Below are 11,052 nucleotides of genomic sequence, written 5' to 3'. Positions count from 1 at the left end.
CGAAGTTTTTTCTGTTTCATTTGCAGTCTTTACAGTTTACAGTGACACACTTTATTCAACAATATACATTGTGTGCATCCAGAAGGAACAAACAAGGAAGTTCACAGTACAGAATCATCTAAAGAAAGGCGTAGAACAGTGGAAGTTGGAATAATATATTAGCATCTGAGGTGGACATTGGTTCTAATAGCTCAATTTAAAGGAAATTACTGCAAAAAAAAAAAAAAATGAGTAAAACATATTTAAAATTCCCAGGGAAGCCTTTTCCCTCTCACACTCCAACATACACACAGAGAAATGCTGACATAGAACTCATGACTTCTTGCTGGGTTCCTGAACTCATCCACACCCTCCCTGAGTTCCACTCTTCCAGCCCAGTCCTCTTCTACTTCCTCCCAAAGCGGAACCCAAAGCCTCCCTTCTGCCTGTTGAAGGCCTGTAGCCCTCCAGCAATGGAGTTGAGTGCATCGTTCCTCTTCTCTCCCCCTTCCTCACTTGCATCCGGATAATGCAGAGCATTCAGGAACCCTTCAGGGAGGGTGCCCAGTGGTCTCTTACCAAATTCGTCGTGTAGACCCCTCCGGAAAGCCTGGTTCCAGCCCCGCTCCAGTACCTCACCCACAAGCATTCTTGAGTGTTCAGGCTCCGGTAAAAACTCCCAGACAGGAGGCATAGCAGCAGGACTTGGAGCCCCAAGTGAAGCCTTGTGCTGGAGTAGCCCAGCCTCCACCAGTCTGGGCAGCAGGGCCAGAGGAAGGGTGTCTCCACTGGGAATGAGAACCAGCAGCACCAGAGAGACAAGGGCATGAGCTGAACATGCTGAGCATGACAGGTGAGCTGGCAGAGTTCTCATCTGGAGCCACAGAATGTAAAAAACCTGGTCAAACACAGAACACCCAGATGAAGAGAGCGATACATACTCACAGACGCAGGTTACCTTGATCAGTGAGGTTTTCCGCTCTGCCTTGGTTTTGCAGCCACTCACCTGAAGCACACATATACTGTTCTCCATGGCTTGCGATTGGTTTTCCCAGCCTTTGACGTAAAATAATGCCGTAGCTAAAAAAGACAGTGCAATTGTACCATCAAAATTCCTGTGTCATAGAAACATAGTGAGCTTAACTGGTGGACACAAAGTGACCAATTAGTGGCCTTACTAGTGCAGTCTAAATTAAGTGAGCCCAGAAACCCATTGTCCTGTCTCTCCTCTTGCCAGGAAAAGAGAGAAAGACGTAGAAGAATTTCACTTCTGGGCTCCACATCATGAAGTAATTTAGCCTGTTCCAAATGTGTGACATCATTAGCTTCTTTGACGTAATTCCTGGGTGTTTCAGATGAAAGAGGTAATGCAGTATTTTGGAAGAATTTCACGAAGCTTCAGTTGCTGAAGTTCAGTTAACAGTCAGACACATATACGCACCTGCCACTTTATTAGGTATACCTGTACAGCCAATAATCAGCCAATCACAGTGCAACTTGCTGAAGCAGAGCATAAACAGGGGATAAAATGGGATTGAAGTGACTTTGGATATGGCATGGTTGTTGGAGCTAGATAGATTGGTCTTAATGTTTCAGAAACTGCTAATCTACTGGAATTTTCATGCAAGGTCTGAAAAAGAGAAAATATCCAATAACTACCTTTTTGGCGTAAGAGGTCAGAGGAGAAAGGGCAGAACTAATTTGAGATGTCAGAAAAGCAACAGTGGCTCAGTAGTAACCACCAGTTACAACCAAAGTATGCAGAATCCCACCTCTGAACGCACAACACTAGGGCTCGCAGAAGGGCTACAGCAGCAGGTCCAAACTGGGTGCTACTTCTGTCAGGTAAGAACAAGAAACTGACTAGCTAACCACTCTGTGTGTTCACAGCAAATAACAGCTAGGTTTAAAACGATTAAAAAGGGTTAATAACACATAGTGAAACTGTCTAGGCTTTCAAAACCTCATAGCTCCATGTCAGGCTCAGGAAGCCTGGAGCTTCTTTCATCACCCACCTATCAGAAGCAAATGAAAATGAAATGAGACAGAAAACACAACATGTTTATTACATGTACACACACACACACCCACACAAAGGCACAGACCTCAGAAATAACTGTAAATGACTTAACATCTGTATTGGGATAAGTCACCAAACTGCTTTGTTTTTTAAAATAGTGGATGGTGTAGAAGCTGCAGAGAAGATTGTTTGAGGCCAGTTGATAGTAAAAATGGTTCTTATGAATATGAAGCATATACACTGATCAATTAATTTAAACAGAAGGACAAGAGTCTTCTTATAACAGTGACAGCAAATCTAACATTCTCATGAACACACTGTTTTTTCACACACACATTTTATACATATACTATAAACAACCCACATAAAGACACACAAGCAGTTATGATATCTGAAAGTGACATGAAAGTGAAGTGACTGTCATTGTGAAACACAGCAGCACAGCACACCCTAGGTGGGTAGTGGGCAGCCATGAAAGGCGCCCGGGGAGCAGTGTGTGGGGACGTGGCTTTGCTCAGTGGTACCTTGGCGGTTCAGGATTTGAACCGGCAACCTTCTGATTACTTTCTTACCCACTAGGCCACCATTGCCCCACACATCTCTAACAGTAATATGGCTGTTTTGCCATCGCAAGGCTATCCCAATTGCCTTCTCCTGGTTCTCTGAGATCAACATTTAGAGATAGATTTGATTCCTCCTGAGCACTGTAGCCCAGACATACTGCATTTCTGTATCCCATTGGTTTCTTGGCAGAGCATTGTTTGGTGTCACCAGCAGGTGGGACCAGTAAGGAGAGCTCTGACTGGTTGATGGTACTAGTTTGGAGTTCCTGGGCATGCTTTGAATAAGTCTCAGAGCTAACAGAACCTGTTGGAGATTCCAGTCCCATGTCAGCTGATAGTGAGCGTCTAAGTTTAGCACGAGCATTCTGAAACCATACCTGGAAGAAAGAAGGCAGGTAAATTTAATTATTTAATTCTTCAACAATTCTCCTTCTCATTCTCTGTCCATTCAAATCCTCACCATGGCCCTCTGTGGTCCGTCATACACACACACACACACACACGTACATACAATAATGCTGAGATCACACACTCTGCAGATAGTCCTTGGTTATAAACGCAGAGCCAGACCTGTAAGACTCTCTTGGGAAGGCCAGTCTTATGAGACAGGCAGCTCCAGTCCTTGCCGTCAGGGTTGTGCTTTAGGGCAAAGTACGACTCCAGGGCCCTCAGCTGCTCGTTACGGAAACAGGTTCTAATTCGCTTAGTATGTCCGCTGGTCGTGCCCATGACAGCACTCTCCTCCTGTGGTAGCTTAGGACTCTGAACTGACTCCGCCTCTCCCACTGAGGAGAAAAAGGGTTGAATGAGCATCTTGCCATATACACCAAACACCAGTAACACTACACAGCAGAAGTGAACCAGTGCTTAAACTGGGACCTAGATATATTAGGAAGCAAGTTTTTTTTGTTGATGTTTTGCTAGCACAAAATATGGGGAATTGTGAGGATATTGAGGACTAACAACACAGCTGGGTCAAAGCACAGTAGATGAGGTTCATGCTGGTTCTGATAGAAGGGTGTCAGGACACACAGTGCATCACAGTTTGTTGTGTATAGCGCCAGACTGCCCAGAGTGGCTATTTGCCCCACCAAAAGCTGCATGTGAGTGTTACTTTGATGCATTTCACCAATTTTTTACTTGGTTTTTGACCAAGTAAACCCCTTCAGCAGTTTTCCATGATGGCAGTACTGCAGTAAAATCAGCTGGCCATAATGTTGTTATGTCTGATGAGTGGTCATGTGTAAATGAAGTTATCTTGTCCTTATACTTACAATCTTGCTGCATTTGATTGACTGGACTTGGGAATGGAGGTGTAATACTGTTGCTATGGTAATGAGACTGACAGAAGAGACTCTGCCCCTCCATGCAGTACAAGTGGCCAGGAAGCAAAGTCACATCACACTCCTGAATATCAACAGAATCAATTAAGTCTGGATAAAAACAGAATCAAGCAACATGATGTTGATGTGTGTTTAGACCCTGTCCAGGTATTGATGCATGCTCAGAGGATTAGACAAACCTGACAAGAAAAGCAATGGGGTGAAAAGTCATCTCACCAGACCTCATGACCAGAGCGGAGCTGGGGATCAGCTGAGAGCAGCGAGCACATTGGCCGACTCCAAATAATCTGTGAGAGGGGACGTAGACAGGATTTAATAAGCAGATGTACACATGACAAAAATTTAATATTAATCACCCTGATAAATTATGGACATTTATTCTTTATTATCTCAATGCAACCCAGCCACTGATGCATTTTGTGCTTTTGGAGGTTATTTGGTTTCTTGGGAGGGTTGCATCAGGAAGGGCATCCAGCATAAAACTGTTGCATAATCTTTGTGCGGAGAACCAAACCGGTTGATTTGCTGTGTCAACTCCTGACAGGAACAGCCAAAGGGAGGCAATGACACCTCAATGCAACATTATGATAAGTAAACCTGAATTTTGTCTCTGGCCTTGCATACTCTTCTCCACCCATCTACACCTAGACTTTGTAGATTGGATACCTGCAGTAATCCTGCTGGCAGTAGATGTTTCCATTTCGAAAGAATAGTGATGAGTAAGTCTGAAGCTCACATTGGCACTGGCTGCAGCGGAGACATGCCCCATGCCACGCCTGTCCTGCAGCCAGTAAGATGAACCTGTCAGTGACTTGCTCCCCACAGCCAGCACACATAAAATGCTCATCTGCAGAAGGGGCCTGTGAAACAGACACAAAAATTACATTACAGAGCACATATTATGTTTTTTTTTTTTTTTTTTCTGTGCACTTGTTTAGGGTAGAGATGTAGGGTGGTAGTAGCCTAGTGGGTAACACACTGGCCTATGAACCAGAACACCCAGGTTCAAACCCGACTTACTACCATTGTGTCCCTGAGCAAGACACTTAACCCTGAGTGTCTCCAGGGGGGCGGGACTGTCCCTGTAACTACTGATTGTAAGTCGCTCTGGATAAGGGCGTCTGATAAATGCTGTAAATGTAAATGCAGAGAGAACAGAGCTCTTGTGGTTGGCTAGTTTAGTGTTTATTCTGGTAAGCATGATAAATGTTATTTATCATATTTAGTTTTGTTAGATGGTTAACAGAATCTGAAGTATTACCCTCCCAGCCTGAACTTTTACATCCCTACTTCTGCCAGAATAAGTTTGTCTAGAGTATAAACAAAACCAGTTTTCACTTTTCAACATGATTTGCTGTATCTTTTGCACTGCACTTTTGTCATAAAATGACATTTAAGGTGTTAATCCGTAAGACATGTGAAGCAAATCAAATATCAATTTTCCACAACAATTTGCTCTCACAATATATTTTACCAAAACATGCCATTTGATTGATTTTTATTTTTAACACAACTGGTGTTTGATCATGAAAGGATGGTTTTTGACTGCCGAGAAATCATTAGATGGGACAATTTATAGCATGGTAATACATTTTTTTAAAGATGTTGACAAGAGCAAACATTACAGGAACAAGCCATTTTTTCATGATCAGACTTTAAGAATATTTTCTGCATACCTGCATATCCAGTTCAGAGTCATGTACAATTTTGTTTATTACGCTGACTCCAGAAAGCTCTTCAACCAGAAACTCCTCCCCACCTGCCTTGTTGTCATGGAAGCTATTGTACTGTAAGTCCCCTAGGCTGCCTTCCTCCAGTGACATTTTGCCGCTGAAATAGGGAATGTTTATAATTACAAATTTTACAGCTGGATCTTTCTTTATGTTAAAAAGTAATATGAGACAATAGACACAAGACACTGCATTGTGATTTAAGGATAGTACAAGGTGCCACAGCACAAGATCTATAAAGCCTTACCTTACAATCTGATAATGGAATGAACTGAAGAAACTCTTTCAAGAAAAGGTCAATTCAGTCAATTTGCACATGTAAGCAGCTCCTGGTGATGTATTCAGGTCTGAACAATCCACCCACACCTGACACCAGCTCTACCTGCTGCATAGATGGGGAAGGCTGTGGGTGGAGACCTGGTCCTTAGGGACTAATTTAACATGATGGTTAAGGATTATAGAGCATCTCCAGCTCGTACTGGCCCTGCACCAACAGCACTTAAGATCAGTGTTTGACAAACATATGAAAGTTGCATTTACATAATAATAATTAAAAAAAAAAGGAACACACTGACATGCTTTCAGTACAACATTTATTGAAATAAAAATACAAACTGAAACTCTGAATTAATATTACAATAGTAAAATAGCATTTTTTTCTAATCTAATATGATCAGACTATGTACAGATGCATGGAACAAGAAAATTTCCTCCCTCACAGCGTCTCAATGCCACGAATCCGCCGTGCCAGCTGCAAGTCACGGGGGAACAACGTGACTCTCTTGGCATGGATTGCACAGAGGTTGGCATCTGAGAAAAGGCGAACCAGAAATGCCTCTGCAGCCTATAAAGGGAGAAATCATCATCATCATCATCACCATTTCCATCAACATCACCTCCATCAGCAGTACAAACTTCACAACAATGAACAGAGGGCCAATCTAAAATATTACAGAAACCTCGATCTGTTTTCCATTATATCATCTGTTTATGAAATGAATAAAGAAAGCGAATGAAAGTGATACTGTACCTCCTGCAGAGCCATGATGGCGTAAGCCTGCCACAGCAGCCCTCCCCTGCTGAACATCTGGCAAACCTCTCTCACCTGCCAACCACAGAGAGCAGAGGGGTTTAGAAAGAACGATGGAGAAATAATGTCTATGATGATACATACACACACATTATATTCAGCAGTTTTCAAAGTTAATGTGTTTATAAAAGGTTCTATTGACGAGAGGATTTTCTTTTGAAATATTTCTGTCTCTCACTGTTCAAATAAACCTACCATTGAAACTACAGACTGATAGTAAGTCTGATTTGTAAGTGGGCAAAATTCCAAAATCAGCAGGGGCAGGGCTGCGCAGTATAAACGGTATGCGATATACATTTGGCCAACGGGAGAAATATCCAGTCCTCATCACAATGACAAAGTTGCTTCACCTGCGTGAAACCACGCCCATTGGGCGGCAGCACAGAGAGCATGGCTGGGTTTCCAAACAAAAAATTATTTAATCCTTCAATCATGAAAAGGGAATCTTAAAAATACTGAAAATGCAACAAATAAAACAAGCCTTCGATCTGTCATTAATCCGTATGTGCAGCATGAGTCAGCGTCCAATTCGTACCACGCATGTGCACAACCGATCGCGCAAGTGGTACTGATTGGGTACCGACAGCATGCATGGAAATGACCAGCTCGGTCCTAGCCTATTTGGTGCCTTGTGCACAAAAAGTTATTATGATTTTAAAAATCACAAAATAAAATCTTGGAATCCTGAAGGGACTGCATGATAAAATATGAAGCATAATGTAACTAAAATATTTTTCACTGGCCTTATGGGTGTGACAAAGTCCACTTTCAGTAGAATTGCCCAGATATTGTTTTGGTATTTGGTTATGCTATATGTTGATATATCTGTAAAAAGTGTATTATAACTTGATACACATGATAAACAGTTACATTTAACACAGCCCTAAGCAGGGGTTCAAATAATTATTTCCCACACGGTGTATGTCTGTGTATAAATAGAAGTGTATCAGAATCCCATTTTACTACAGTCTTATTCCAAAATGGATTCAATTATTTTTTCCCCCTCAGAATTCTACACCCCATAATGAAAATGTGAAAAATGTTTACTTGGCAACCGGTTTTATTTATGACACAATGTCAATCACTTCACATGTACATAAGTATTCACGTTATAAGTCGCTCTGGATAAGGGCGTCTGCCAAATCCCGTAAATGATTTCACAACCTTTGCCATGAAGCTTGGTGCACCCTCTTTGCTCTGCTCATTCCTCTGCTTTCTGCAGCTTAATCAGAGTAAACCAGTGGAGAAAAAAAAAAGTTGGACATGGTTTGGAAAAGTACACACCTGTCTATATAAAGTCCCACAGTTGACCGTTCATGTCAGAGCTCAAACCAAGCATGAGGTCAAAGGGACTGCCTGTAGACCTTTGAGACAGGATTGTCTTGAGGCAAACAGAATTTTTTCTGGTCCCAATGAACACAGTGGCCTCCATCATCCATAAGTGGAAGCAGTTAAAAAAACACCAGGACTCTTCCTAGAGCTGGCCAGCCATCTGAACTGAGCTGTCGGGAAAGAAGGACCTTAGTCAGGATGGTCACTCTGTCAGGGCTCCAGAGGTCCTAGTTTGGCAGAGAACATTCTAGAAAGACAAACATCTGCTGCAATCAACCACTCAGGCCTGTATGGTAGAGTGGCCAGATGGAAGCCAGTCCTTAGTAAGAGGCACATGGCAGCCTGCCTGGAGCTCGCCAAAACGTACCTGAATGACTCAAACCAAGATAAACAAAATTCATTGGTCTGATGAGACAAAGACTCAGCTCTTTGGTGTTAATGGTACGCATCACATTTGGAGGAAACCAGGCACCGCTGGCCAATACCACCCCTAAAGTAAAGCATGGTGGTTGCAACATCATGCTGTGGGGATATTTTTCAGCTGCAGGAAATGGGAGACTAGTCAAGATAGAGGGAAATATGACTGCAATGTACAGAGGCTTCCTGGAGGAAAACCTGCTCTAGAGCACTCTTTCAGCAGGACAATAACCCTAAGCACACAGCCAAGATATCAAAGGACTTGATTCACACAACTGTAAATGTCCTTGAGTGGCCCAGACTTGAATCAAATCTAACATCTCTGTAGAGATCTTAAAATGGCTGTACACCAACGCTTCCCATCCAACCTGACGGAGCTTGCTGCAATGAGGAATGGGCCAAACTGGCCAAGGATAGGTGTGCCAAGCTTCAAAAAGACTTAAGGCTGTAATTGCTGCCAAAGGTGTATGGACAAAATAACTAAGGCAAAGGCTGTGAATACATATGTACACGTGAATACCTTTTTTAAATAAATCTGTCAAATTCTCAAGTAAACTTTTCATGACATTATGGGTTACTGTGTATAAAATCGAGGGAAATGTTTTAATCCATTTTGGAATAAGGCTGTAACATAACAAAATGTGAAAAAAGTGATGTTCTGTGAATACTTTCCAGATGCAATGGAAAATATTTAAAACCACCTTCTCCTACCAGTCGAGCAAATGGAGCTTTGCGCAGTAGTAGATTTGTTGACTTCTGGTATTTCCTGATCTCCATTAAAGCTTTTGTTCCTGGACGAAAACGTCTCTTCTTCTTTGGTGATGCCTCTTTAAAAAAAAAAGAAAAAAAAAAGAAAAAAAAAGATATAAACACATGCTACACTTCTGACTAACATAATATTATTATAGGATAACACTTGAGATGACAGAAGGAGTTTTAAGTCACTACTGTTGTAGAAAGATGTCAAATGAACAATCATTTTAATCAGATGGTTCCTTTAAAATACTTCTACAAGCATCACAGCAATGTTGGTCATTCCTGACCTGATGGGCCACTGTCTCGACGGGACCGCGATGGGGTGGGTGCAGGTGGAGATCGCCGTTGGGGTGTCCTAGCCTTCCTCCTGCGAGAAGAGCCATCATGCCGCATGTTGGTGACAGATGTCAAAACTGTTGTCCTAGGAGACACAAATCATCTTGTGACTGGAGTAATGTAGGGGATGCTACTGTGCCACTCTGATCTGATGAATGCATATGAAGAATAGTCCCCACACACTGCTGCCTGGGAGCATTTCTTGGCTGCCCACTGCTCACAAGGTGATGGACATTTTGTTGTCTCACCATATGCTCTGCTTGCTGTGTTCACTATGCATTCACATTGAAAAAAACACAAGCACAAGCACTTACAGTAGAACACAGAAAATCCTTTAATGGTGCTGAGTTCTACCAACCGAAAATGTTGGTAGTACCAAAGTCAAACAGGACATCTGGGGTGAATGTTCTTTGCAATTTAAGCTCCAAAATTATGGAACGCTTTAATTTCAGAAATTAGGTTAGGCCCATCAATTAAATGTATTTTAACTGCACCATCTTTGTACAGTACATATGTAGGAGTTGTCTTCTAACTGTGCTCTATAAATACATTTTATAAAAGCACAATTCATCTATTAAGAGAGCACTTCCTCTCACAAGAATCTGACTGTACTGCTTATATTCATCCTGTAGCCCTTTGCTTGACTGTTGACCAAACTGTAAGTCACTTTGCACAAACCCTCAAAATTGTTGTGAATGGCCACGGTTAAGGCTGCATTTTAAAAGCTAGATTAGGAAGAAACCCTGGGCTGAGTCCTGCATAATCAAGTCACACCAATCCAGTCAAATCCTACTATTTTGGATGTACTGATAAATATTGTAAAAATTCCAATAACGTCATACTAACGTTCATCAGAAACCGAATGAAATGAGCTTTTGCTTGTTAATTTGTAGTAAGTAAGAAAGATTCTCTTCCACAGAACTTCCAACAGCAGCACAGAAAGGACAATTAAGACAGCTTGAATTAAACATCAGCTGGAGGTTGGTTTTAACGCGTTACATTACCATGAAGTAGTTTTTAACGGTGTTTTCGTAAGATTTGTCCCCGTCCCGATTGTACGGCCTTCTCACGACGTTCCAACTAGTACCGTCCAAATTAAACCGCTACAGACTGAAACAAACGCGAATCAGCTTGACCTCTGACCGATCCGGCAAATTGTAATCAACACGCAGGGTGCACAACGAATACACGCGTTACAAGATGCTTACCAGCGTGTCCACGGAGCTGCACAACAAAAGCTGCAGAGGAGCGGATTCAAACCACGCGGACTTACTCTCATTGGTCTACGTCACAGGGGGCGTGGCCAAACCTCCTGGAAGTGACCATGCTTAACAGCAGTAATGGGGCACGGTGTGTATAAATATTTAAAATCACTGGAATCACTGAACAATCTCCAGCCGTGACATTACTTAATCGCACTCAAATGGATAAAACCAACACACAATATGGAGAAGTAATACTTTTACACGGACAACACAAGACCATA

The 11,052-nt window shown here is 42.2% G+C and overlaps 3 protein-coding genes across 4 annotated transcripts; all 3 read right to left on the bottom strand.

The window, feature by feature from the left end:
• Positions 1 to 195: 195 nt before the first annotated feature.
• Positions 196 to 1,054, bottom strand: qrfp (pyroglutamylated RFamide peptide). The gene is made up of 2 exons (XM_028968217.1): positions 986 to 1,054; positions 196 to 877 (listed from the first exon to the last, which is right to left on the bottom strand). The coding sequence occupies exons 1-2, from the start codon at positions 1,010 to 1,012 to the stop codon at positions 386 to 388; spliced, it is 519 nt and encodes a 172-aa protein (XP_028824050.1). The 5' UTR covers positions 1,013 to 1,054; the 3' UTR covers positions 196 to 385.
• Positions 1,055 to 2,019: 965 nt separating this feature from the next.
• Positions 2,020 to 6,025, bottom strand: LOC114782098 (LIM/homeobox protein ttx-3-like). Of its 2 annotated transcripts, XM_028968215.1 has the most exons (7): positions 5,883 to 6,025; positions 5,582 to 5,735; positions 4,642 to 4,765; positions 4,127 to 4,192; positions 3,837 to 3,969; positions 3,133 to 3,347; positions 2,020 to 2,939 (listed from the first exon to the last, which is right to left on the bottom strand). In XM_028968215.1, the coding sequence occupies exons 2-7, from the start codon at positions 5,602 to 5,604 to the stop codon at positions 2,601 to 2,603; spliced, it is 900 nt and encodes a 299-aa protein (XP_028824048.1). In that variant the 5' UTR covers positions 5,605 to 5,735; positions 5,883 to 6,025; the 3' UTR covers positions 2,020 to 2,600. The 2 variants fall into 2 exon arrangements, with proteins under 2 accessions (XP_028824048.1, XP_028824049.1); XM_028968216.1 differs by lacking the exons at positions 5,582 to 5,735; positions 5,883 to 6,025 and having other exon boundaries at positions 4,572 to 4,762.
• Positions 6,026 to 6,350: 325 nt separating this feature from the next.
• cenpa (histone H3-like centromeric protein A) lies at positions 6,351 to 10,951 on the bottom strand. Its single transcript, XM_028968218.1, has 5 exons — positions 10,775 to 10,951; positions 9,518 to 9,651; positions 9,186 to 9,301; positions 6,666 to 6,740; positions 6,351 to 6,479 (listed from the first exon to the last, which is right to left on the bottom strand). The coding sequence occupies exons 1-5, from the start codon at positions 10,843 to 10,845 to the stop codon at positions 6,351 to 6,353; spliced, it is 525 nt and encodes a 174-aa protein (XP_028824051.1). The 5' UTR covers positions 10,846 to 10,951.
• Between the last annotated feature and the right edge of the window lie 101 nt (positions 10,952 to 11,052).

The sequence above is a fragment of the Denticeps clupeoides genome, unplaced genomic scaffold, assembly GCF_900700375.1.
Source record: "Denticeps clupeoides unplaced genomic scaffold, fDenClu1.1, whole genome shotgun sequence".
Classification (NCBI taxonomy): domain Eukaryota; kingdom Metazoa; phylum Chordata; class Actinopteri; order Clupeiformes; family Denticipitidae; genus Denticeps; species Denticeps clupeoides.
Note: the sequence above shows the minus strand (reverse complement) of the source record. Positions and strands in the feature narration are given on the sequence as shown.

Coding starts and splice junctions, on each gene's coding strand:
- qrfp (XM_028968217.1), bottom strand. CDS start 1,012: ATGGAGAACAGTATATGTGTGCTTCAG. Junction 878..985: donor ACAGTATATGTGTGCTTCAG/GTGAGTGGCTGC, acceptor GTGTTTGACCAG/GTTTTTTACATTCTGTGGCT.
- LOC114782098 (XM_028968215.1), bottom strand. CDS start 5,604: ATGACTCTGAACTGGATATGCAG. Junction 4,766..5,581: donor ACTCTGAACTGGATATGCAG/GTATGCAGAAAA, acceptor TCTGTTTCACAG/GCCCCTTCTGCAGATGAGCA. Junction 3,348..3,836: donor CAATCAAATGCAGCAAGATT/GTAAGTATAAGG, acceptor TTTTCTCCTCAG/TGGGAGAGGCGGAGTCAGTT.
- cenpa (XM_028968218.1), bottom strand. CDS start 10,845: ATGAGAGTAAGTCCGCGTGGTTTGAATCCGCTCCTCTGCAGCTTTTGT. Junction 9,652..10,774: donor GCAGCTCCGTGGACACGCTG/GTAAGCATCTTG, acceptor TGTGTCTCCTAG/GACAACAGTTTTGACATCTG. Junction 6,741..9,185: donor AAGCTCCATTTGCTCGACTG/GTAGGAGAAGGT, acceptor TGTGGTTGGCAG/GTGAGAGAGGTTTGCCAGAT.